The 27,985-nt window shown below is 43.8% G+C and overlaps 1 protein-coding gene across 2 annotated transcripts in view; it reads right to left on the reverse strand.

The window, feature by feature from the left end:
• Positions 1-14,483: 14,483 nt before the first annotated feature.
• Positions 14,484-27,985, reverse strand: part of CD101 (CD101 molecule) — a 35,557-nt gene continuing 22,055 nt past the window's right edge. The window contains exons 7-10 of one of the 2 annotated variants that reach the window (XR_012003060.1): positions 27,317-27,727; positions 24,312-24,707; positions 16,408-16,702; positions 14,484-14,723 (exon numbers count right to left, since the gene is read on the reverse strand). Coding sequence is in view for 1 of the 2 variants with exons in the window: in XM_025994637.2 (XP_025850422.2) it covers positions 16,473-16,702; positions 24,312-24,707; positions 27,317-27,727 (1,037 nt within the window). In the remaining variant the exon portion in view is untranslated. Of the gene's footprint in view, positions 14,724-15,683; positions 16,703-24,311; positions 24,708-27,316; positions 27,728-27,985 lie in introns of those variants that run through there. The other variant, XM_025994637.2, reaches the window with a different exon arrangement.

Below are 27,985 nucleotides of genomic sequence, written 5' to 3' on the forward strand. Positions count from 1 at the left end.
TTGCCCTGGTCTTCAAATATTGTTCCCCACATGGTTCAAAGCACCCCTTCTTCATCTACCTTTTTTTTTTTTTTTTTTTTTGGTAAGGGTACAATTCAGTATTTTTTAAATAAACGTATAAAGTTGTGCAATCATCACCATAATATAGCTTTAGAACGTCTCTATCACCCCAGAACTTCTCTCAAACCTGTGTATAATAATACTAATATCCCCAGTGCCAAGCGACCACTTATCTGTCTTAATAAATTTGCCTTTTCTGGACATTTCATGTAAATGGAATAGACAGCATGTAATATACAGCCTCTATCTTCATGTGGCACGATGCTTTTGAGGTCCCTCCATTTTTTAGCATCTATCCATCTTTTATCCTTTTTATTGCACGAGAGGGGAGAGTATTCCAACGTATTCATTCATCAGCTGATAAACGTTTGAGTTGTTGTCCCTTTGGCGTTATTAGGAATGATGTTGTTATGAACATTAACAAGTGTTTGTATGGATATTTGTTTTCATTCCTCTCAGGTACACACCTATGAGTAGAATTTCTGGTTGTGTAGTAAATCTAGGTTTCACTTTTTAAGAAATTGCCAGACTGTTTTCCAAAGTGGCTGAACCATTTTATTTTTTTAGAAGCCGGGATATGAAGGTTCCAGCCCCTGCACATCCTCACCAACACTTGTTATTGTCTGCCTTTTTTTTTTTTTTATGATAATCACTCTCCTACTTGTGAAGTGGTTTCTCCTTTGGGTTTTAATTTGAATTTCCTAATGAATTTTGATGTTGAGCTCCTTTTCATGCACTTATTAGCCATCACCTTCCTCTTTTTCGATGTTTTTTTTTTTTAAGATTTTATTCATTTATTAATGAGAGACACAAAGAGAGGCAGAGACACAGGCAGAAGGAGAAGCAGGCTCCTTGCGGGGAGCCATATGTGGGACTCAATCCCAGGACCCTGGGATCAGGCCCTGAGTCGAAGGCAGAGTGAGCCACCCAGGTGCCCCTTTTCAATGGTTTTGAAAGGCTTTTCCTTTGTTCCTTTCCTTTGAATGGAACTTCAACTAAAACTTAAGTAAAAATGACATCAATTGTTATTAATCCAAGGAGATCAAGAAAGAGTAATGGTTTGTATAATGTTAAGTAACAAAATTGTATACATACTATGATCCGGGTCATGTGAAAAATACTTAACTACCAAAGTATTAACTTTTTTTTAGAGAGAGGAGAACCCCTCAGTGTGTGGGATGCCTGGAGGGGCAGAGGGAGAGGGAGAGAGAATCTTAAGCAGCCTCCATGGGGCTAGCTCAGGATTACATGAGAGGCTCCATGCAGGGCTTGATGGGGGGTGGGTGGAGCAGTGCTGGATCTCGGGACCTTGAGATCATGACCTGAGCCAAAACCAAGGATCAGATGCTTAACCGACTGAGCCACTCAGGTGCCCCACAAGAAACTATTAACTTCTAAGACTAATACACTGTTGAGTTCCATTCCTATGGCTCTGAGAGGTTGGGTTGGGAGATAGGTGCAACTCTTACTTTGTGCAACTCACATGTGTTACTCCTTTGATTGAAAAAAAAAATCCAGATGTCTTTACATTAAGAGCAGATGCATAAGAAAAAATAAGGAAGGAATGACCCAAACAATAATCATGCTTATTTAAGATGGCAGGATTATTGGGAGCTCTTTTCTTTTTTTTCCCCGTTTTTCTGTACAGTGTGCAATGCTGCTAGCCTGTTGGTGGAAAAATAGCTGGAGAACCCATATCTCCACACCTCTACCACAGCACCTCTTAAACTCCTTCACTTCTTGGGGGATCTCTGGGTGGCTTAGCAGTTTAGCACCTGCTTTTGGTCCAGGGCATGATCCTGGGATCCTAGGATCGAGTCCCATGTCAGGCTCTCTGCATGGAGCCTGCTTCTCCCTCTGCTTGTGTCTCTGCCTCTCTCTCTCTCTCCATGTCTCTCATGAATAAATAAATACAACCTTTAAAATAAAATAACATAAACTCCTTCGCTTCTCAATCCAGCTAGTTAACCCTGATCTTCCTATCATTCATTCTTCCCTTTATTTTCTTTTTTCCTCCTGTCCACTTTTTGGTATGTCATTCCAAACCTTATAGCAAGAATACCTTTTCCCCCTTTTTTCCTTAATTCTATACTAGTTATTTTGCTTAATTCTGACCTTATCATCTACCCAAATTCCAAATATCATTGGAAAGCAAGGACCCTTTTCATTCATTCCCTAAAGCCCTTGCCTTTTTACGAGTTCCAGATGCCCTAGTCTCAGGACCTCGGTGACCATGTGCACATGCTCTGGTGTCACGCTGAATTGAATTTCCTCAGGAGTAACAAATGTCACTAGGGAAGATCCCAGGTTCTCAAGTGGAAAATGGAGAATCCACTCCAAAGACTTTTGCTGTGAGCCTCTCTAGGTGCTGGGATCTTTGGGCTCGGCTGAGCAAACTCCAGCAGATTTCAGGCTAGCTCCCCTTCCATTTCCTTGCTGAGTTAACCTAGGAGCTGGAGCAGAACAGCCTCTGTCTGTTAGAATGGTCTTCCAGAACTCACTAACCTTTTATTTTATTTTTTAAGGTTTTCTTTTTTGAAGGCTTTATTTATTTATTCATCAGAGACACACAGAGAGAGACAGAGATATAGCCAAAGGGAGAAGCTGATGCAGGACTCAATCCCAGGACCCTGGGATCACACCCTGAGCCAAAGGCAGATGCTCACCAACTGAGCCACCCAGGTGCCCCACTCACTAACCTTTTAAAAACATGAATCAGATTCTGCTACTCTTTGTTGACAATGCTTTGGTGGCTCTCCACTGAACTTTGAGAAAAGTTGAAATCCTCATCCTGGCTCATGCTGGGGAGGTGGGGGGGGAGGGAGGCTGCCCATGTGACCTTGACCCTGTCTGGTTCTCTCTCTCACCTTCTGCACTGTCCTCCCCGCCCCTATGTGCCCTCCATCCTGACCTGCTCTCCTTGCCTCACTGTGCTGGGCTTCTCTTCCCCTTAAGTCTATTGTTCACCTTGTACTTTCTGCCTGCCCTGTTTTCCTAGTTCTTTAAAAAGCCTCGCCCCTAGCTCTTGGGGTCTCAGCTGAAGTATCCCCTCAGTGAGAATTTCCATGACTACTTAATCTAAAGAGATCCTTCCCTGCTCTTCTCTGCCTCAGCACCCTGTTTGCTTTCTGCATAACATGTCATTTGCATGTTGCTGTTTCCTTGTTGATGGTCTGTCTCCCCCTCATAGATTATATGTGTAAGTGTCAAGAAAGCAGGGACTACAGGACCTAGAAACTTGCTCACCACAGTACGTAGAAATTCAATACATATCTGGTAAGTGAAATAAATGAAACCGTAGAGTGGAAGGGACCTAAAGGTACCTAGGGTGCCCACCCAATCCCCTCCACATCATCCCTAACAGATTCAGCATAGGACTTTGGAGTCACAGCAAATTCTTTATTAGAGTAGCTCAAAATGGCAATTAATTCTAACGTATATTGAGGAGGAATATGCCTTTCTGTCTGAAATTTCCACTTCCTTGTAATCTGGAGTTCTGCATCATCCACTGAATTTTCTCTTCAATGTCACTTTCAAATTTTTGAATACGGCTCTCTCATCCTCCCCACACCTGCTCCAATTCCCAGTCCTCAGGGAGTCTGCTCCAGCTGCTGCAATCATTTCCGTCCCCTCTGGACCCCCTCACCAGCACTTTCCAGTGAATGTTTGCTTAATTTGAGGCATCTCAACTGGAACTCAATATGAAGAATCCTATGGGATAATTCTCTCCTTTATTTCGTATATGACCACTATACCCATGCAATATAAAGCAGCAAAAAAACCACTTCTCTCTCCTTGCTAACGAATATGTCATGCTAGTCATTCATATCAAGTGTGCAACCAACCAGAACCGCTGCATTCATCTTTCACGCATGAACCTGCATCTCCTTTACCTGATGCATCTAATTGCCCGAACTTAACTCTGGATTCTATCTTTCATCCTGTTGGCAGAGATCCATCATTCTAACCTGACTAGATCTCTTTGAATCTTGTTCCTGTCAGCTGACCTATTAATGCTGTCTCCTGACTTTGGTGTCAACCAAACCCTTGACAAGGCCTCTCCCTTTGACTCCCTCCCAGTAGCCAGGAGAAATGCGAAGCATTTCAGCACAACCTGGAGAGGCCTCCTGTGGGTAAACGTGGTGCCCAAGGTGTCATGATTCAGGGACGGTCCTCCGGGTCAGCCCCGAGGGCCACGTCACTCCTGGTTCCAGAGCCTTGCTGCGGCTCACGTGTGCTCTGTACGTGTCCCTCGGTTTACCAGCCTGCAAAGCTGAGCGGAAGAGGAAGTGAGGTTAACCTGGGTGATTTGTTCTTGGTGAGCAGCACAGGAAGTGGCCTGGACGCTGCAGGGGGATGTGGTTCCTCAGGGCAAAGGCCCTCGCCTGGCGCCAGGCTAGTGATTCATTCAGTCACACCATCTCCTGTCTTGTCCACTTGCCTGGCAATGCCTGTCACCTCTCACTTTTTATCTAATCGGCCACCTCCTGCCCAGTTCTCTCTCCAGCTTTGCGTGCATTTGGACGAAGGCTGGCGGATTCTGGGTGAGGGATTTGCCAGGGTCGGACAATGAGAAGAAGCAGAGTTAATAACTCTTTTGATGAAGATCTGAGGCAGCCTTCCTGGGTAGCCCAGGGCATCCCCTTCAAAAGATGGAGCTCTTCCCAGCTCTTTACTTCTCCTTTAGAGCTTCCCCACCCTCTGTTTCCTGGACCACTTTCACCTCACTCTGAGCAGAAGTCCTCCACACAGCAGACAGAGCTTACCGTCCTCCATGGTAGCCGGGAGACAGAGAGGCCTGGCCTCAGGGCTCAGGGCCCGGCTGCCTCTCCTGGCATCTGGAAGTTCCTTTCCTGTAAGCAGGCAGCCTCTTCCTTCTCCCGGTCAGCAGGTTCCTTCAGACACTGCTGGTGCCTGGTGCTGGGGATAGGACTTCCGCACCTGAGCCCATGAGAAAAGCTTGGGTGGAGACTGGGCTGTGAGGGTCTTCTCTCTGTGGTTTGTTGACTTTTATTTCTGCTTTCTCACTCGTATGCTAATTGCCTGATTCTTCCCTCCCGTTCCTCTTTTTCTCCCACTTTCCCCACTACCCCTCTCGCCAACCCTCAACATATCTCTGTCAGTCCAAGGGAGACAAAAACAGCGTTAAGGAGGGCTGTGGAAGAGGACTCACCCAGGTTCTTTTATGCCCTTTCCAGTCTCACACTTTTTTTCAGGGTGATACAATTCCTGCCACTTTCCTAATTTCCTCTGTCTGACAGAAGAAGAGCTGGAGCGTGGCTAAGTGGTAGGTAAAGAAATTCTGCCCACTTGAGTGGCTTTGCTATTAAGCTGCATGTCCTGCCCGGGTGTGTGCATGTACAATAAGAAATATCAAATAACTTACTCCATCTGAACCATGTTAACAGGCATGAAGAACACAGGTAGGGAGCAAACCACAGTTCAAGTCATTAATTATGCTCTGAATTCTTCTATGGACTGAATTGCGTCTCCCCAAATTCATGTGATGAAGCTCTACTTCCCAATGTGATGGTATCTGGAGGTGGGGGCCATTGGGAGATAATTAGGTTAAATAATGTCCTGAGGATGAAGCCCTCATGACAGGATTAGTGCCCTTATGATAGCAGAGAGACTCTTCCTCTGTATGAGTGTGTTTCTCTCTGTGTGTGCCATATGAGGACGTAGCGAGAAGTTGGCAGTCTACAAGCTGGGAAGAAGGCCCTTGCCAGTTGGCTGGCATCTTGATTTGGGACTTTCAGTCTCCAGAACCGTGAGAAACTAAAGTTCTGTTGTTTGAACCACCCAGTTGATGTATTTTGTTATGGCAGCCTGCGCTGACTAAAACAAATTCCGAAGCTAATTATTTGCTATCTACCATAACATTTGTTTTCCAAATGTGCCATTTGCACTCGAATCTACATGCAAATTGAATTAGCTAATTAATACAGGTATAAAGTACCTCAGGATAGGAGTCTCTGGTGACTCCATTCCCCACTAATTCTCATATATTTATATATCTTCACTTGGAACTCCTGAATTAAAGTACCATGGCTCTTCATTTAACTATAAAGCACTTAGACAATTTTGTCCAAATGTTCCTCTGTCCACGTTGCCTTGAATGAGGACTCTTTCCTGCAACTTCATACTTACCCTTCTGTAAATTAGGCTTTTGGTCTGTGGACCCAAACAATGATCCTGTTTTGTAGCAAAGCCATTGCTGGTATTTCATGTGCATACTCTTTTCTGTCCACTATTAATGTTAAGAACTAGAACACAAAATGCAGGTATCTGGTTTTCTTTCCAGAAGTAAAAAGGATTAAAATGTCCAGCTTATCAAGGATGATAATGACCACAACCTAACATTCATGAATTCTAACTCCTGTACGTGTATATCTCATTTAACCCTTCCAACAGACTCCATGAAGTAATGGACATCGCTTCCTTTGTACAGACGAGGAAGACGGGGCAAAAGGAGATTAACTGGCAAAGATGACACAGCCAGTGATGGATATCAGGATTTGCATGCAGGCAAGTCTAAATCTGAAGTGCACCTTCCTATTAAGAAACCAGATGTATTTGTTGGGCATGCCACCTAAGAGGAGCAAAAAGTTGAAGTGGAGAAACCTAAGAGGAGATAGTTTAATGGTCTTGATTTTATTTTGCTGCCTCTTACTTTCCACAAGGGCTCACGTGCTGACGATTTCTTTTGTATGAGAGGATTACTAAATATCACAGTCCCCATTTAGCCTGCTATTGCCAGTTGGGAAGTCTCTTGGTTTACTGTGTTTGAATGCCCTCTACTTAATACTACACTGGATGCCTTCCCTAGGTCAAGAAAAGTTTCAAGCGAGGAATCTGAACCTGAGACTTGGACTTTAAAACTTAGCATGTGTGTGTGTGTTAGGACCTGCCGTTGGACAGAGCCAGTAGCCCTTCTTCAGTATCAAGGCTAAGTCCAGCTACTTCAGACTCCTGTAACACTGCCTCAGTTTTGCTTTAATAGTGGTGTTTTTTTGCACAGCATCCCAATTTGTCAGGTCTAGGACTACAAGGGATTTGGCCCATATGGAGTAATAAAAGCCTTTCTGACATCAGCGCCATCTTAATGGGGCTGGTCACACCTTGGGTTATTAAGAACAGAAGATCCTCAATTTTCTGCCACCAGCAGGGTGGTACAAAGAGCTGCCACCAGACCATTAAACAATATAAAGATTTCCTAAAGACAGAGTCAAGAACTTGTAGCAATCGCCTTCACTTATGAGAGCCCATGACAAACATGCTCTCATGTGCTAATTTGAATGGCCTCATAAGGCAGCACAGAGCAGCCAGGCAATCAACATGCATTGGGTTGAATGGGTGGGAATCAGGGCACAGAGTGCAAAGGGGTCCCCTGTTGTCCACTCCAAATTCATCTCCCCTTTTTAGAGCAAACTGGCACTTAGCTTATGACAAAACAAGCACCTATGATTATTTTTTCTCCAGTGGTCCTCCCGTTCCACCTTGTGTGAACAGATCTCTGCTCAAAATGAAATGGTAGAGTCTTTATAACTAGAGGAACAATACAATAGAAAGACCCTTGCTTTTGGAGTTAATGCACTTGGGGTTAGATACTAGCTCTGACACTTACTGATCACGATACTTAAGACATGATACTTACCTGCTTTTTCCTGGTTTATGGTTTAATTTCAGCTTCACAAGTTTGTCATAAAGATCCAGTCCTCCTAACTCATGATGGCTGTTCAACATAGTGAGCATTAACTCATTTCTCCTTTCCTTTTAGAGGGGATGGATGATGTCCATTATATTTCTGCATTCCTAGCTCCTAGCATTTGTCTTGGCACATGCAGAATATCAGAAAATGTTTATCAAATAAATAAATCTTATATCCCTCTATATTAAAATCCCTCACTCTGCATTGGTCATCTAGTTGGTTCTCAAATATGGTTTGAAAAAGAGATGCTGTTTTTCAAAACTCATGTTTAGGTTATTCATACACAATACATTATTTAAGTTATATATTATTATATTTGTATTGTACATTTATTAAGCTATATGTTACCTATAGAAATTGCTCAATCTTAAGAAAACAGCTTTGTCGATATTTGCATAGGTATACACCTACAGCACCAGCACCTAGATAAAGATAAAAAAAATTTTGGTTGCCCCAGAAGGTTCTTCGTACTACTTTCCAGCCAATACTTCCCCTGCCAGAGGAAATGATTATTCTGACTTTTGTCACCATAGATTCGTTTTGCTGGTTCTTGGACTTCAAAGAAACCAAATCATATAGAGCATACCCTTTCATGTCTGGCTTTTTTCATGAAAAAAATGCTATGCTATTCATCTATGGTGTCATGTATGTCAGTAGCTTGTTCATTTTTATTACTGTGTAGTATTTCACAGTATACATAAACTCTGTATCCATTCACCTAAAAATGGACAATAGGGTTGTTTCCAGGATTTAGCAATGATGGATAAAGCTGTAAGTATTCTCGTATGTGTCTTTTGGTGAATATAGGTATTCATTTCTCTTGGGCAAATGCAAGGAGGGGAATTGCTAGGTCATAGGGCAGGTATATGTTTAACTTCCTCAAAAATTACCAAACTAAGGGTGCCTGGATGGCTCAGTGGTTGAGTGTCTGCCTTTGGCTCAGGTTGTGATTCCTGGGGTCCCAGGATCGAATCCTGCATCAGGTTCCCTCTGGGGAGCTGCTTCTCCCTCTGCCTATGTCTCTGCCTCTCTCTCTGTGTCTCTCATGAATAAATAAATAAAATCTTAAAAAGAACCTACCGAACTATTTTACAAAATAGTTGAACAGATTTAAACTGCCACCAATAATGTATTAATTTGTGGTAACTCTACATTCGTATCTGCATTTGATATTTGATATTGTCTTTTACATTTTAATCATCATGATGATAGAGGGAGCTCATTGTTTTAATTTTCAGTTGGCCGACGAATGATCTTTTCAGAGCATCTTTTCAGATGCTGTGGCATAGAGCTGTGCTGTGAAATCTTCCTTCAAGAGAAACTTCTGCAGGAAACATAGCTGACTGACAGCTTCCAGCAGCTAGATCTTCGTATCTGTCACCATGCTCATTGGTGTAGCTGAAGCTACACTACACTACACTACAATCACTAAATGTAGCTGAGGCTACGTTTTCCCAGGGCTGTTTCCAGTCAAAGACTAAGCAGGGCAGAGATACTAGAGCTAGGCCATTTCTGCCCAGTGAGGAACTCCTCCCAACAGCCAAAATTTGTTCAAGAGACTCCCAGCAGCTTGACCCAGATTATCTCAAAATTGCACTGACTTTAAAGTTCTTCCTATATAATCCTTCATCCTTCCCAGTTTCCTTTTATAGATATCAAACTTGCACCACAGTCCAGGGCTCTCCCCCCACCTTCTCCTGCTCCATCCCCATTTCCTTCATAGGCATTTCCCTCTGGAGACCCCATCATCTTGGCATATGCTTTATGAAGCCTGAACTGACACATAGGACTACTGACTGTTCCCATAATTCTCTTTTGTAAAATCTCTGTTCAAGTCTTTTACCTATTTTTAAATTGAGTTTCATGCTCCTTCTTTCTCTTTTTTTTAATGGATTAATAGGAGTTTTGTATATATTCTGGATGTAAGTCTTTATTTGATATGTTTTGTGACTCTCTCCCCCACCATCTATGGCTTGTGTAATCACTTTATTAATGATGTCTTTGATGAACAGAAAGGTTTTATTTTAGTGATGTCCAATTAATTTTTTCTTTTGTAGTATAAAATGTGAGGTAGATGTCAAGGTCATTTTTTTCATACTATTATCCAGTTATATCAGCACCATTTATTGGAAGAGGAATGATTTCCCTACTGCAATGGCACCTATAATGGAAATTAGGTAAATGTACATATGCAGGTGTATTTCTGGACTCTATTCTCTTCCATTGGTTTCCTTGTTTATACTTGCACCTATAACACACTAGGGTTTTTTTTTTTAATACTATCAGACTTTATTCATTTATTTTTAAAGTAATCTCCATGCCCAACATGGGCTCAAACTCACAACCTTGAGATCAAGAGTCACATGATCCACCGACTGAGCCAGTCAGCTGCCCCTATTAGAACACACTACTTTAATTATTATAGCTTTATACAAGGTCCCAGAACATAAGAGTGTGATTCCTCCAACTTTTTCTTTTTAAATATTGTCTTTCCTAGATAATTTATATTTTAATTTATTAGCATGAGCTAGTCAATTTTTAAAATTGCCTGCAATTTTGATTTGGATTCAGTTAAATTAGAGTATCTTATCCTCAACACCATTGAAATTTGGGGCCAGGCAATTCATGCCATGGGGAAAGGTGTCTGTCCTGTGCACCGGAGGATGTTTAGCAGCATCCCTGGCCTCTATCCACTAGGTGCCAGTCACAAATCCCCCTTCCTCAGGCCATGCCACACAAAACCATGCATCCATAAATTGCCAAATGTTCTTTGGAGAGCCCAACTACCATGCCCTCCCTCCCCCATGGATAACTACTGAATCAACTCTATAGAACAATTTGGAGAAAACTGACATCTTAACAGTATTGAGGCTTTCAATCCACGAAAATGGATTATCTCTCCATATAAAATTGAATTATACACTTTCAACATCCTGTACCATTGTGACCATAAAGGCATAATGAATTTGGGTTTTCATTTACTGGTTATTTCTGACATATGAACTTATTCACACCTCCTGTCCAAAGTAGTCTTCCATCTCAGTGAATGGTTTAATGTGATAATTATGCTTCTAGTCAACGTATCTCTATTGGAAGTCAGAGCTGATCCAGAAAGAGCTTCAGATTTAAAGATGACATGGTAGGAACTCCAAATATCTAACAAGTAAATTAAACACAAAAGCAAGCATCAAAAAGATAAGGTAAGGGATCCTCAGTGGAGCAGGTGACTCTTGATCTTGGGGTTGTGAGTTCGCACCCCACACTGGGTGTAGAGATTACTTTAAAAAAAAAAAAAAGTCTTAAAAAAAAAGGATAAGGCAAATGGAAAGCCAGCTAAGTGAAAAGGCAGAACTCTCTCTCTCTCTCTTTTAAAGATTTTATTTATTTATGATAGACATAGAGAGAGAGAGAGAGAGGCAGAGACACAGGCAGAGGGAGAAGCCGGGAGCCCAACGCAGAACTTGATCCCAGGACTCCAGGATCGCGCCCTGGGCCAAAGGCAGGCACTAAACCACTGAGCCACCCGGGGATCCTGAAAAGGACCTGAAAAGAACTCTCTTACCTCTACACTTACCAATAGAAAATTAGGTTAACAAATATTTATTAAGCTGAAGAAAAAGACCATAACATGTGCCATTGTATTTAACAAATATACATCAACTACCTCTATGAGCTTGATGTAATCCTTAAAACTTTTTGATAATTTGCTTCAGTCCTCAAACCTTGCTAAATTAGTTTTATCCCTGTTACACAAATTAGGAAAGTGGAGGTTGTTTCCTAAAGTTAGCTGCCCTGCTTTGCCTGGGTACTGCCTCAGCCCTCATTCAACCCCTACCCATCATCTATCCTGCTGCTTTGTCAACTGTCCTAAAGGAGAGCTGCTCCTTCCCTGCTAAATAGCATTCAATGGCTCACACCATTGTCCACCAAATAAAGTCCAAGTTTTTGTGCATGTTCAAGATCTAGTCTCTAGCCGCTCCTCATTTTAACCATTCCATATTTAATATCTCCCATCGCTCCCCTCTATAAATCTAACACTTATATCAAATCAAAGCTATTCTAAAAACTGCTTTTCATGGAACAACTTTTCTCCCCAGACTACTGTTTATTCCAGCTTTTCCTGTGAAAATATTTCTTGACTTTGAAGCCTCGTTTACACGACATCTCTTCTATGAAGTGGTCTCTGATTTCTCAATTGCCATAGCACTTTACTGAATCAGGGGTAAAAATTAATAGCCAATATGACAGGAAGTCCCAGCTGAACCTGCAGAGAATGCAAACTTCCCTGGACCTGTCTGATGAGCGGATGGCCTCCCAGGAAGCACAATTTGCATGAGTCAACTGCAGGGCAGACAGGGGGCCTGGGATGAATATGTACTAACACGTTTCGAGTTGTTGAGCATGGGGAAAGGCAAACAGCATGACATCTTTCTCCCAGACTGGGCCCAGATTGGCTGGTGCCCAGACCTTATGGAGCAAGGAAGTGTTCGGCAAAAGTTAAAGGACCTGTTTTCACAATCTTTGGAGATATGGGGGCACAAGCAATTTTGGATTTGTTTGCAATCCAGAGTACAATATGAGGGCAGAATGAGAGGTGTTTTTCCTTGCTTACCAGTGAACACTGTCCAGCTTTGACACATCATAGGATCCAGAATCCCAGTGGTTGTGGGAGCCCATAGATCTGAACAGAACAGCAGGAAACCATGTGGGAGCGGACTTGTTTGTGAACTCATATTAATTCCCAGAATCCTATGGAATTTCCAGAAATACTTGAAGAATGCCTTATAGATGACCCACACCCTGTGTAAGTAGCTTGGGGCGAAAGTCCATAGAATTTGATTATCATTGGGCACCTGGGTGGCTCAGTCAGTTAAGCGTCATGATCTAGGGGTCCTAGGATCAAGCCCCATATCAGGCTCCGTGCTCAGTGGGGAATCTGCTTCTCCCTCTGCCCCTCTCCCTGCTCTCATTCTCTCTCAAATAAAATCTTTAAAGATTTTTGATTATGCTAATTTATGTGCATAGACAGGTGAGACCTAAAAAAGACTTGGTTATGCCAACATTCACTTGTGACTTGAAATGGTTTAAAACTTATCTCCATATAAGTATCTGATTCCTTCCTCATAACAACCACATGAGGTGGATATTATCACTAGATGTTCCCATCGCTGTGAGTTTGAGCATAGTGTCTCCTGTGGGAAGACTCTAGGATTTGCTGTCAGAAGACCTAAATCAGAGCTTTTACTCTTCTACATATGGCTGGATGATCCTGGATCAACCCAATCCCTCTAAGCATCCGTGTCTTACCTGCAGGACAGGAATAACAATCCCTTTGGCATGGGGGTGCCCTGAAATTCTGAGATGATGAACAATTTCTGTGCAACTGTCAGAGAGTATTATGGCACTTGACTTTCTACCATTGCATTCATGTTCTGTCATACATCAATTGTTTTCCTATTCATGTCTCAAAAGGCCAAAAAGAACTAAACCAGCCTATTCACGCCTCATTCATCTGCATATCATCTCATCCTGCACAGAGTAGGAGTACCTCTGGAGTGATGACTTTTCCATCTCTAGTAGGAGTGTGGCAGAGGATTTGCACTTCACAGTTGCTTGGGCTAGACACCAATCTGGAGGACCTAAGATTATTCTTCAGTTAATCAGGTATATAACAGATACAGATATAATAGGTCAAATCAAGTTTCCCAGGAACACAGTGCATGGTTAAGACAAATAGAACATTAGCCACTGAAACAGAGCAGGGTTGGAAAACTTTTTCTGTAAAGGGCCAGATAGTAAATATTCCAGGCATACAGTCTCCATGGCAACCACTTGCCTCTGCTGTTTTATTATGACAGCAGCCAGAGGTAATATGCAGGCAAACGGGAATGGCTGTATTCCAGTGACTCATATTTTCAAAAACAGGTGGTGGGCCACATTTGGCCTGTGGGCCAGAGGTAGCCAACCCCCGAGACAGGTTTGTTCTGTTGCCAAGGGGGTTTTAAAACACAAGACGCTGAAAGGAAAACCAGGTGCTGACATAGAATGGAAAAGTTTAAATCGATGAATAAAAGCCAAGTTCTCCACTAAGCTTTAGAAAGTGAAATGGAACAAGTACATACTTGGAAAGAGAAGAAGTTTCATGTAAAATGTCTACTGACTTAGGTGAAAACAAACTTTATTCAGTTCAAAAAAGAGAAAAGATGACTTTGGGGTTTAGTTGCCTAAAAATTTATAATGGGCCACATAGTGCAATGTAGCTTCTTAGGACATCTAACATGCTGTATGCAAGTATAGCATCCAGAAGAAACAAAGTCATGACCCCAGGGGACTGGAGCTGTGTCTGGTTGAATCATCACTGGACCCCTCACATCTGTCCTGGTTCTGGGCATGAGGAGGTGCTCACTGGGAAATAATCATTCCCATGCTCTGCTCTGGGTGAGGCACTTGGATATTTGAGTGTCTGCTCTGTGCAATGTCTATGCTGGACTCAAACACCAACAAGTAGCATGTGAGCTATGAGCTAAAAGGTAGGACCCAGGTGAGGAGAGAGGAAAGAGGTCGGGGGGAAAGAGTACCTCAAGCAGAGGGCAGCACTAGAATCTGATTATCTGGCAGGGCTCAATTCTGCTCCCCTTCCCTTCAAATCCCAATTAAAACACAGGTTTCTGGAAAAAAAAAAAAAAGGCAGGGGACATAATTCTAAGAAGTCTTTTTGTTTGTTTGTTTTTTAAAGATTTTATTTATTTATTCATGAGAGACACACAGAGAGAGAGAGAGAGAGAGAGAGGCAGAGACACAGGCAGAGGAAGAATCAGGCTCCATGCAGGGAGCCCAACCTGGGACTCGATTCTGTGTCTGCACGATCAGGCCCTGGGCCGAAGGCGGCGCTAAACCGCTGAGCCACCAGGGCTGCCGAAGTCTTTGTTTTCTAAAAAATATGCCACCCTACCTGAAAGAGAAGAGACAAATGTGTTGACATATTTAAGGAAACACTTGGAGTATTTCAAATGAGCCTATAAAGGGAGATGAACATAAGGAACCTACAGGGTCTACGTGGGGAGTTCTCATAGCCACCAATGCTCACCTTGCAAAGGAACTAATTATGTTTGAAGAAGACGTGTGTGCTTGATAAAATAATTAAAAATAAATTGCTCTCCTTGGATATGCAAATTACCAGGTTTAAAGCCACCCTGTTGGTCACGTAGATAATAAATAGATGCGTTTTCTCAAGTCTGTTAGGTGGCACTGATTTCTAATTCTGGCTACAAACAGGCCTGAGCAGCTTTTTAAACAAAGAGGAGGAGACCTCAGGCCCAGTGGAAACAGTTGTTATATCCTGGGGGACAATTGTTGAAAGCCTTAAGCCATGACACTCCCCAACCTCAGACCCCCTGACTTCTCGTGGCTGAGAACAGGGGGCCCTGAGGAGCCAGACTTGACCCACTGCTTCCCCTGAGCTCCTGCTGGAGGAGGAGGGGGCAGGGGCACTGTTACTCCTCCTCCACCCAAGAACTACCACAAGGCCCTGTGCTACTACCTAATGCTGGTACATCAAAGAAAATAAGGCATTGGCTAAGAGCCAGGACCCAGATGGGTCTTTTGTTGTGGGGAGGAAGGGGAGGTAGGAGGTCTTGGGGGCTGATTAGAGCACTGTTGTAAAAAGTTTCTCCTTAACAATGACCTAATGATAGTGGAGAAAAGAGGAAAAGAGAAAAAAAAGAAGAAAGAAAGAAAGAATGAAGAAAGAAAGAAAGAAAGAAAGAAAGAAAGAAAGAAAGAAAGAAAGAAAGAAAAAGGATTCAGACTACAAAATGCTTTATAATTTCATCAAAGGACCAATATTGATTAGGCATCCTCTATGCAGAGTCTATTCTTTTTTTTTTTTTTAATATTCTAAAGCCCAGGGTTCACCCTCAGAGATTCCAATTTATTTACTTATTTATTTACAATTTTTATTTATTTATTCATGAGAGACACAGAGAGAGAGGCAGAGACACAGGCAGAGGGAGAAGCAGGCTCCATGCAGGGAGCCCGATGTAGGACTCAACCCTCGGACTCCAGTATCACACCCTGGGCCGAAGGCAGACCCTCAACCACTGAGCCACCCAGGCATCCCTGCAGAGCTTATTCTTGAGAAGCACTTATAGATGGGAGGAGGGAAAGGCAAGATTTCTGCTTTGGAGGAAGTCACACTCGTGTTGGGAGAAAGATCTGATGTGAATGAAGGGCATATCTCCAATTCCTTTTTGCCTTGCTGACATCAGGCCCCTTCCTGAGCCTCTTATTGGGGGGCAAAAGATGACCTAGAGCCAGTGTGACTGGACCACTCGGAGAGCTTTCCCAGGAATCAGTGACAGAAGAGAGGAGAGAGGAGAGAGCACCCTCACCCCAAGGGCTGTGTGAGGGAGGTTGTCCCCCTACAGACAGGGAGCCGGAACCTCTGTGGGCAAATGAAAAACAGGATAAATCATCTTGCTCCTGGGAGGATGCCAGGGGTAGATGAGGGCAACACACGAAGAAACAGTCAGGGGTGTGGGGCCCCGGGTACTTGCCCAGTAAACATTCCCCCTGATTCCTAGGTAACTTGCCCAAGGCCACAGACACCAAGAAGAACCCAATCAGGATCCATTCACCTGCCACCGCTCAGTCCAATTCCAAAGCCCACACCTTCCCCAGGGCTGCAGGCAGCTCTCCGGATTCAATTGTCTTCCTCTTCCCTCTGGTTGGTTGTCCAGTCTCCAGGCCCTTTCAGGCTCACCCAGAGAGACTTCTCTTGCTGCACTTTTAGGCTCAGCGCTGACAATTTCCGGGCCTTTTGGTGCACGCAGAGGAGGGAAATGAGCAGAAGAATGAACAGAACGCAGGGGCAGGCGCACAGGAAATAGAGTAAAGATGTTGAGGAGCAGACCCTGGAAGGAAATGTGGGCTCTGCAAAGGAAAGGAGAACAAAGAAGATAATGAGTCTCCAGCTCACCTGCCCTGATCAACGGATAAACACCTTGCGGGGGGGGGGGGGGGGGGGGTGCGGGCGGGGTGGGGGGGTGGGTACTGATACAGGCAGATACAGGTAACATCCTTGGGGGCCAGAGAGCAGAGCTGGAGGGGGGCGCTTTAAATCACACGTGGGCAGAAAGGGGGAAGCAGTGGGGCAAACAGAAGTCCAGCATGCCGCTGTTCCAGCCTCGGCTGCCCTCACCCAGCCCGTTCCAACCACTGGGGTTCCCGTGACCTACTTAAAACCAACAGCCGCGAGAGAAAAAACAAAAAAAGCAAACCTCTCCTTTAATCTGCTCTCTTCAGAAAAGAGATCTAGAATTCAACCCTCGTTCTCAACTCGGCTGCGGGTCCTGAATTGTTAATGGGATGATTCCCACTGCTGCTTAAGTGCGCGTGCACGCATGCAACTCTCTCTCTCTCACACACACACACACACACACACACACACACACAAACACACGCACCCACAGCGAGCAGCTCCATCCCCTCCTGACACTCCAGATGGGTCTCCTCCAGGGTACCCCTGACCTTTGGGCTCCTTTCCTGAGTTGCTCATACCATGGCCTCCAACAGGCACACTCTCTGTACCCTAATCCCCTGGGTCCCTCTGACCTGGCTCAGAAGACACTTCCTCCCCAAGGTCATCCTACCTGCCTCAGGCACAGTCTTCCCAGAACCTCTCTTCACAGGTCCCTGGGTGTAGACCTCTTTTGTTCCCCCTGACTCATCTCCTTCATTTCACCACAGGTGCCTGAGTATGCCTGACAGTGTCGTGTGTTTCCGTGGCCCCTGCCATGCCCTGCACACATGCGTGACAACTTCTGCCTATCTGAAGTGAATCGGACTGACTGCAACCACATGGGCAGAGGATACCATATAAAGGCAAGCTGGGGCACATGACCATCAGGCAGCTGCAGCCCGTGGGGAAGCACCGTCAGCACACAGACATGCCAAGCACGCACCTGCGGCCCCAGAGTGGTTCTCCAGCATGGGGACAGGGAAGCAAAGGGACAGGACTGCCAACACCACAGCTAGGAAGCAGCACCCAGACTCACAAGTCAAAGGACCAGGTTTATAGACTCTTTGTGCAGAAAGACACAAGCTTTGAGCAATGCCAACGACTAAATGTAGTCTTCCAACTACAGGTACTTAGGACAGGATAGTTGAAACCCGGGCTTTTCTGAAAAATCAGATGCTAATAGGAGCTGTGATTTTATTGGAAAATTGTAATGCCATAAGCAATTTCTTCTTCAGTGGTTAAGCTATGGGCTTCATGAGATTATAGACTCTTAGAGATGTAAACAGCTTTAGAGGTCATTTCCACCAACCTTGGCTGCAAGAAGTCCATTTTGGGCATTGCTGATGCATCTTGCACCTTGAAGAATATATCTTTGCTGAAGTCAAGGAAGAATCTAAACATTTGTCCAACCCCCACATTGTGAACTCCTGAAGGACAATGCCTTACACATCTTTTTATCTTGTCTAGCACTTTGTCCATAGGTCATCAGTGGAAACTGATGAAGGAATTAGTTGCGTGAGTGAAACCCACCCACAGGAACCCAGGGGTGGCTGCCATCATCACTGAACAGAGTAAAGATCATCCCTGAACGTTAGGCTGGCAGCTCTGAACAGGACTCACAAAGTGCTTCAGGGGTTTGTGGCCTGGCTTTTCTCTGGTCTTATTTATATTCTCCAGCTGAAATTTGGTTTTTGTTTTTGAAATGGTGGGCAAAGGTAAAGCTAGACTTTAATTCTTTACCACCCTCTCTCTTCATATCCTACCCGACACCGCTTTCCAAGGCCTGCTTGACTACAATAAGTCTCCCAACTCTTATCTGAATATATTTGAAGGCATGTAGATAAGAAGGAGGTATAGATGGTGATGCGGAAAGAGAACGAAGCTGTAGGGAATGGTGGGTAAGAGTACTGGCTTTGACACTTCATACTCCTCATACGCACAGTAGTGATTGACTACCATCTTGAAGAGAGCTGGGTTCACACTGGGCTCTTCAACTTACTGTTATTGACATTGGACCAGTCCTTATCCTCTATAATGATTAGTTTCTTCATTAATAAATGAGGATAATAATTTCTAGAGTTGTGATGAGACAATGTATAATATTTAACAGTGCCCAGTGCATTTGTGGAGTCAGCAAGAAATAAATATTAGTTGGAATGCTAGCAAGCAAGTTAGGAAAATCCGAGGCAACTTTCTCTCAAGAGATGGGACAGACAACATGGCTGAACCAGCTGATTCCCCACACAAGGGCCATGTTCTTCCACAAGCCAAGATTCCCCCCCTTAAATCTCTGGTCCCTCTGTTGCCACAACTGGGTGACAATCCACTGAGATCAGTCAAATGAGTACTTAGTAAGAGACTCTGACTTCCCTTCCCAGTCATGGGTGGCAGAAAACTGGAAGGTGAGAGTCCACTTCAGTCTCACCGTTGTTTGATGATGGTGTGATAATGAGGAGATGGGGCAGGCACACAGAAGGTGGAAAGTAATCTGGTACTTGGCTTTTTTGCCATTGAGACTCTTACCTTCAGCACAAAGGGACTGCCAGAGAGTTTGACTATCTTAGTGGGGAGGAGGCAGCTCTGTTTGGAGCAATCTGCCATCAAAGGATGGCAAAGTGCGCTCTTCACAGGGCTGAATTGGCCAACAGCTAGCAAGTGTCAGCTCCAGTGCTTCTAAATTACCTCTCCTGGGAGGGCAGTGTTTGCTCTGGATCCCACGATCACCATTTCCCACCATCTGCCTCTCACCCATATCTGGATTAGAATTAGTGACATTCAAAACCATTAAGGTTTGGCATTTTGAATCAATCCGAGTAAGTGCCCAATGCTCAAAGTACAAGGTCTGCAAGACAGAGCCAAAAATGTAATGAGAACAATTCATCACAAGGTTTGGTTTATAGCTTGCTTCCACCCACAGCCAAACACACCACGAGGAGCATTCCTTTTTGATATTACCTCAGAAACACTGACCTCAGCAGAAGAAAGATACAGGATAATAAGGGGGCTACTGACTCCTCCTCCACCCCCACCAAAACTTTGGCAACAGACTATGCCAAGTGTGGCCATGTGAGAGACTTGGCTCCTGCCCAGAAATTTAAAGTAGGGGTAGGTAACCTGATAGGAGTACATCCCAGAATGAGTAATGCCTGTCAGCATCCTGTTTCAACTGGAGACTCTCTTACTCATTCTCTCATCAAGCATTTGTTATGTACTACGTGCCAGACTTTGTTGGAGGTACTAGGGGTAGCATAGAAGTTCTATCGTCTCTCCAGAAACTTCAGTGATAGGGACACATATCTCCCCTTGAAGGTTCACTTTCTAAGTACATCCTTACCCAAATAGAAGCTGGGGAATAGTAATAAGCACCATATTATTACAACTAATCCAGGCCCCAGGAAGCCTTATAGTCTTGCCTATTAATGAATCACAGAGAATTCTCTAGAATAAGACATTTATGTCTGGGCTCTGAAGGTGAGGTAGAAGACTAAGATATCTCTGGCCCCTACCTCGGCATAGTCACAGATAAGGAAGTAAGATGGAGAAGAAAATGCAAGGTCCAACCCCCACTCCCACCCTTGGGAAATTCCTCTTAACTTTTCTGCCTTCACTTGAGCCACATGCTCCACAGTTGTACTAGGTAGTCCTAAACTAGCCCAACCTGAAAGTGCCACATACAGGTGGTGGAAAACCACTGGAGAAGTGAGAATTGGTAGCATGTTATATTTGACCCAGACTTTATTAATACATGGAGCAGGCCCTTATGAGAAGTGCGACTACGCTGTGATTCAGTAAGTCCTTGAACATCTCCATGTGCCAGGCACAGTGCTGCGCTGGGAGTGAGACACTCAGTCTTTGCCTTCTCAGAATGTACAGTCTGGCTGTGCTGATGGATGTTAGGTGTGATGACTAAGAGAATAAGGTCAGTCACTGAGAAGGCGGTAGTTAATTTGGGAGGCGAAAGATTCATAGACATTGACCAGAGAAGGATGACATGAAGGAACTTTCCAGACAGGAGGTGATATATATTGATGCAAGGTGTTGGACTGCTATTCTACCTTCCTCTAATCTTCCTCTTTGTCCTCTCCTCTGCCTCTCTCCCCTCCAGAATGTAACCATGCTCCAAACATATACCGGCTCCAAACCAAAAACAGAACAAAGCAAAACTTCACTGACACTTCTTGCCATTTATTTTCTCTCTTGTCTTTACCTCAAAGCTCTTGAAAGCGTAATCTGTATTTGATATGTCTACTTTCTCACTGCAGTCTGACTTTTCTCATTGCTTGTCTGCAATTGCCCTACAGTGTGAAATCCACTGGATATTTTCCCATTCTTATCCTGATTGACTTCTTTGCAATAGTTGAGCCTGTTTGCTTCCCCTTCCCTTTTGATACCCTCTCTGCCTTTGGTTTCTATGATATACTACTAAACCCTGGGTTTTCCTCCTCCCTCTTCCTCCTGGCTACTCCTTTCATTCCCCTTCACAGGCTCTTCTTCTGCACTCCCCTGATCAACAGTGGTATATCTCAGGAATCCATCATTGGGCACCATTACTGCCTATAAGCTGATACCTTCTAATCTACAACTCTGGCAAAGATCTCACTTGGAAGTCTCCAGGTCTATTGAGTAGATCTCTCTGGATAATTCCCACATACTCCAAACTCAATTCCAGTCCAGCTTATTCAAATTTCAACCAATTTACTCTTCAGACCTTTCCCCTATATTACCTCATTTAGTGAGTGCCCCACTATCCACCCATGCTAGAAATTTGATGTTCATCTTTGATTCCCCCCTTCTGCTCCTGCGCCCTCCACATACATCTAATCAGTGTCTAAATCTGGAGATGATGCCTCCTAACACTGAATGCCTCCTGTTCTCTCAGTCCTCACATGCACTGCCTTAATTCAGGTCTTCATCTTGTCTCACCTGGGTTCCTACCATCAATTTCAGATAGTTCCCCTTTCTCTGACTCCCTACCAATTCATCATTAACAAGTTCCCAGTGGGAGCTTTCTAAATGCAGATCTCATGATGTCACTCCCCTGCTTGCACGTGTTTGCTGACATTCCATAACGTTCATGAGTCAGATCGCCATCCTTAGCTACGCATGCAGGATACTTTTGACATCCATACCCTCCTCATCTCACTAACTTCATCTCTCGTTCTTGCACCACAGCTTTTCTGATCATCTCAATAGTCTTTCCTTTTCCTTAAATATGTTCTCTTCCTTTTCATAGGCCCAATACTCTGGAGAACTTCCCAGATCTCCCCACTCTGCCGTTTATTCCAGCCCAGTCTCTGCTCCTCCTGCTGCATCCTGAGGCTACTTCTTTGATGATACCTACCGTTTTGGACTTCCTATCTCCCATCAGAATCTGAGCTCTTTGAGAAAAGACTCTGTAATACATGTTTTTATGTTCTTAGATCCTCACATAGTTACTTGTTGAACAACATAAAGTATTTTGTCACATACATGGATATATCTATAAGTATACAAATATAGGTGTGCACATGCATGTTTGGAGGCTTAAGGGGGAAGAGAGTTCACATTTCTTGAGCACTTATAATATTCTAGAGACTATGCTAGATACTTTATACACATTTGTATTGTGATCCTCATTTTAAGAGTAAGTTGAGGTTCGCAGAAGTTAAGTGACCAGGGTATAATTTCAAAGCTTGTAAGGAGGTGGCAGGGCTAGAACTTGAGCCTAGGCTTGTCTGATTCCAAACCCTGGGATTTTTTTCATCCCCCCACATGACCTCCATAACTCCACAACTACCAGGAAGGAGTAGCCAGGTAAAGGAAGTGAGATGCTACGATGGAGGATTTACCTGGGACCCCTTAACTGTGTTTATAATGAAAACCCTCAGCTTATCATGGCACAGGCTTTTAAGCTTCTTCAACTGTAAATAATACAAAGACCACCGAATTCTTAATGTTTTGTTTCCAGAGTTTATCTTTTTTAAAACCTTTCACCTGGTTTATAAGGATTCCACAAAGATGAACAGTATAGATATGCTCTGAAGGATCCCACCTCTCTCAGAGGAGATGTGCTTTTTATTCACAGAATATATACTTTTTTAAACATGTATTATCTATTTATTCTACCACAAAAACTGCTGATTCCACAGAGCCCAGGAATTCCAGTGAGAAAACATGCATGGAATGTGTTCAGGGTTGTGGGATCTCACATTATTGTCAGAATAGAAGGAAAGCTGATATGAAGAAAAATTCTCTCTGGACACTTGGGAGAAACCTTCTGCTGAAGAATGGTCAGGGCCTAGGGAAAAAATCCGATAACTCTGACTTTCACTCTAGAAGCCTGGCTGAGGTTGAGATGCAACTAACCCTACATCAGAGAAGTTGCCACTCATTCCCGGCAGCACCCTTCCCCTCACGTCCACGAAGGAGTATCACCAAAGCTAGCTGGTGTTTTAGGAATGTTATCCTTCATTGATCCTTTTTCCCCTTCCTGGTGTGGGGCACCCAGACCACACCTCTGCGTCCCCAGCATCCCCTTCCAGTGTAAGTTCAGCTTATTGTGCACCTCTCACCTTCTCCTTCAATGCGCCAGAAAGGAGCGACTCAGAGATGAACTGGCTAGAACATCAGCCAGCATAGCACACTGATCACCAGGGAAGATTTACTGGTCTGGCTAGAGAAATTTTTGCCTTCATTAACAAATGCTTAATGAATGCCTGGTACATGCTTGGCACTGTATTGGCTGGAAGGATGCTCTCCTTTCCTTCACAACCACTTGTTTCACATCCCTCCTGTAGCTGCGTACTCAGCTGAGCAGGATGGTCTTCCCACACAGGGAATGGCCACTCTTTAGCCAAGGTCTTTAAGTAGCTACCCTCCTTGCAGGACCCTGTAAACAAGTTCTACTGGGCACACTCCTCCCTTTGATGCTTTGCAAGCTGCCAGTAGGAGAGGCACACCAAATGACTATCATGATCAAAGTCCTGCTGATTTGTTGAACATAATAGAGAGATAAGAAGCTTGGCACTTATTCATCGAGAATGGTTTTGTTTTGTTTTTGAGATGGGGAACATTTAGGTGTAGTTGACCCTGGTTCAACCACATGGACCTTAAAGTCACCTGTCCCCCATCCCTCATTCTGAAGTATTCTGAGACTGGAGAATCAGCCCAGGGGTAAGGATGCTGCTTTGAACATTATTTTGTTATTTAAAGGGATGCAATGTTGATGGCTTTTTTGCTTAGGAGGGGAAGGGTGGGGGAAGAAGGTCGGAAGCCCCTGACATTTAAATGTCTATGCCAAAATCTCACATAGACCTTGTCTGTCCTAATGAGAAACGGAAATTAGTCTCAACAGAGTAATTTCTCTCTCTATTGAAAGAGAGAGAGAGAGAGAGAGAGAAATTTCTCTCAATAGAGAAACAGCAAAGTCACTTTCTTTAGGTTGTGAATTGTTTTCAGCAAAACATAGCTGAGAGGGAAAGCACAAGAGGAGAGACCAAGATTCTCCTGACCATGAGCCATGGCAGATTAACCCCTAGTTACCTGAAGGCAGTACTGTGAGTACCACGTGCTGCGACTCCTCTGATGCTTGATTGACCCACTTGCTTGGGTTGCCATGTAGCTGCCATTCTGTCACCCTGCACCAGTATAGTCCAGCATCCTCCATCTCTACCTGATGAAGCTTCAGGACAAAGTCTGTAGGGGATGAACGGTAACAGTATAGATGCTGCCTGAGTCCCTCTTCACCATACTCCAGCAAGCCATCATGCTGCAGATGCACCAGCATCTTCCTTCCAGAATTTTCCCTGTTCCGGTACCACGTGACAGAGAACAGGGAAGCTAAACTGCCAAAACTCTCCATGCTGCAGTGGATGGCCACCTCTCCGTGCTCGGTAGCATTTCCTGGCCAGTACACTTTGGAGACACGGATCTTACTTCCTAGGAAATAAAATGGCAGTAAATTAGAGAAAAATCTAGATTTTAGATTGGATACCTCCTCCGAAAAATCTAGTCTTCACTGAGGAGATGCCATCTTAAAATCTTTAGATGTCAGGTCTTCCATCTTTAACATTTTTCCTTGACCCCTGTCCTTCTTCCACATTTGCTAGAATATTCTGTTCTATGAATCAAACCATCCATTTTCCTTCTTCAGCCCTACCTCTTGTCTCCCACAAACCTGCCCTCAATACCACCCAGCTTCAGTGGGTGCTCTGCCCTGCTGCTTTACCTCTCCCTGGTCAACTCTTCCTTCAACTTCCCAGAGGGATCATTCAAAACTTCTGGTCTTTCCTCAAGTTGTGTATTAAACTATTGCCCCTCATTCTTAGCAAATTACCTTCCTCCCATATACCCAGATATCATCTCAGTTCGAGACATAGGGAAAGAGGAGGCTACTGAGAGACTGAACATTTTACACAAGTGTTAGGATACACTCAATGAGAGACTATTTAACTATGGGATTAGACTAAGTTTTAAACAGAGCTTGACATTTACTTTTAAAAATCTCCCCTCCTAACCAGCAGGTGAGAATTTTGAATGAAAGCCAGAGTAGTTACTAACAAAATAAAGAAATTATAGTATACGCTAAATTTTCAACTCTCCTGCGAACACCTTTATTAATCTATCCTTAAGAGAATAACTTTGTCTGATCCTGGATTTTGTTCTTGTTGTTACCATTTTTACTCTCTCCTTCCCTTCATGGTAAATTATGTGTAAGATTAGTTTATATGATACTGTCTCTGTTTCCTCATCTCAAATTCCTCCCAACTCTACTGCAATCAGCCTTCCAATTCCATCCCCATGCTCTTGCCAAGATCCTCAGGATGGGTCCAATTCCCAGCTTGAGACTCTCTAGTTTTGTTGTCTTCTCTGCAGGTTTTATCACTAAAGTCCATTTTCTTCTTGAAATCCTCTTCATTTTTGATGTCAGAGAAAATGCCTCTCCTACAATTCTGACCACTCCTTCTTGGTATCTCTCTCTGGGGCCTCTTCCTTAACTCCCTCTCTACACTGGGGTGCACAGCTGACCACCTCCAGACAGCCACACCCCACCCACAGATCTATCTTGTTTGAAACCCTCAGAATTTGAAAAGAAGATGGATTATTTGCATACATTCTCAAATTAAGTGATGTCACAAAAAAAGATTTTAAGCACTTCTTGGTAGACTAAAAGTTCAGACATCACTGAGCTCACGTTTCTGGGTGGGAAGTACTTGCTAGCTTGAGCTAAGGAGTGGCTGCTTCCTTACAGGGTTGTGCATACACTGTCAAGTTTTGGCTTGGCCAACTGGGAGAAAAGGCTGCCAGCCAGAGACAGAGAGTGCAAAAGTATGCAGGGGCCTTGGGGGATGACAAGGATGATAATGCAATTTGGGACATGCTGAGTGTGAGGGTCTTGGGGGGGCATCCAAACAGAAATGTACAACAGGCAGTTGGGAAGAAAGACCTGGAGCTCAGGAGACAGGGGTGAAGTATAAAGAACTATTTCATTGAAGGTGGTAGTTGAAACCAAATTGGTGTTTAAGAAATTCTGAAGAGAGCAGAGAATAACAAGACAAAGGGACCCACAATCTGCCCCTGAGGAACATCCATGTTTAGCAGGGAGAAAGGCCTGAAGAATGTGGAGAAGGGGAACCAGAGCAGCAGAAAGAGAGATCCCTATGTTAAACTATTGTTTTGCTCTGCCGCCCCCAACAGATTGTAAGCTCCTTAAGGCAAGAACTGTGCCTTATTTCTCTTTGTATCTCTAATTGTCTAATACACAGCAATGTTCATTATAATAATCTTATTTTCGCATGCTACATTGAAAACAAAATTTTAAGTGCTAAACTAGATTAACTTATTTGCATTGTACTGTTGGATCTCAGCCAGTTCCCCAACCTTAGCTGTGACATTCACTTAATTTTCATCAACATTGGAGGTGATCTAATACAGAGAGATCTAATCAACCCTGCCCACATTGAGACCACAGTACACCTAGACCAATGCAAATGGATGGAACTTCTATTACATTTTTAAAGATCTCCTGAGGAAGTGGAGACTCCCTCAGTAAGCCATTCCAACAGTTAACTACTCTTATTCGCCTTATGTTTAGGAAGCCAAATGTTGAAAAGCAATTTCTCCACACATCCCTATAGAGTTGTACAGTTTCTGTTCACAGTGGGAGAAATATGCTTCGTATTACTCTTTCTTTGCCAAATTACAGTAGAGCCCCACTGGAATGACATAGCTTGTTATTACAGAGATCTAGAGATACGACACCCTGGGTAGCTCCATAGACCAGGCTGCCAGGCTGAAAAGCAAACCAATCAAAGAGATCTTGTTCCCATCCAAGCTCCTTAAAGCCTCAGATTGATTCACCTTAAGTGACTCCCACCTCTTCTGCTGACCAACCAGGTCCTGCATTCTTTGGGTAGGTGGACACCATTCCTATGACCTTGGGTCATAGTTCTACCTTCACATAACCACGACAGAGAAGACCTGCCTAAGAGAAGATGGCCATTACAATCTTATAGAAAGATGTGTGAGAATATACTCGCCAGGTTTACCTGTGGGCCTGAGTTTCAGTTCTGTCAGACCAGACTTCTTTTCTCCAAGCTTGTGCCAAATTCCATTTGTAGACAAGAGCCACTCCTCCACAGCACAGAGGTATTTGCCTTGATCGCTGTCTTCCATATTCAAAATGTGTAGCTGAAACAAGTCTTGGGAAACTTTCTCAGGGTAGAATTTTTGTTTTCTACCTGGGGTGTGAAATTCATCCCCATATTTTACAACACTGCTCTGGTCCATCTGCAGGATCCTCAGCCAGGTTGTGTTAGCAGAACTGGGAGAGAAGTACCAAACGATGGCTAACTGAAGGTCTCCAGCAGACCGGGACAAGATGCCACATTCTATGACAGTGTTGGAGGTAATGGAGATCTCTTGGACTTGACTACTTGAGTTCACTTGTAGCTTGCTCTCTAAATTAAAAGAATGGTTAAAAAATATATATATATATATATATAAGAATGGTGATAGTGACTTTTGTTACTTCATTAGAAAATAGAATTTTAAGGTAGAAGGGACATTAGAGGTCAATGAGGGCAATGCCTCCTACGTCCATTGGATGTGGGAATTCCCACCCCAGCAACCCACTATCTGCCCATCGAGCTTCTGAACAGCTCACCAACTGACAAAGCAGCCCATTTCATCTTTGGACATCACTGCCACTAGAGAAT

The sequence above is a fragment of the Vulpes vulpes genome, chromosome 8 (assembly GCF_048418805.1).
Source record: "Vulpes vulpes isolate BD-2025 chromosome 8, VulVul3, whole genome shotgun sequence".
In the NCBI taxonomy this organism is placed as follows: domain Eukaryota; kingdom Metazoa; phylum Chordata; class Mammalia; order Carnivora; family Canidae; genus Vulpes; species Vulpes vulpes.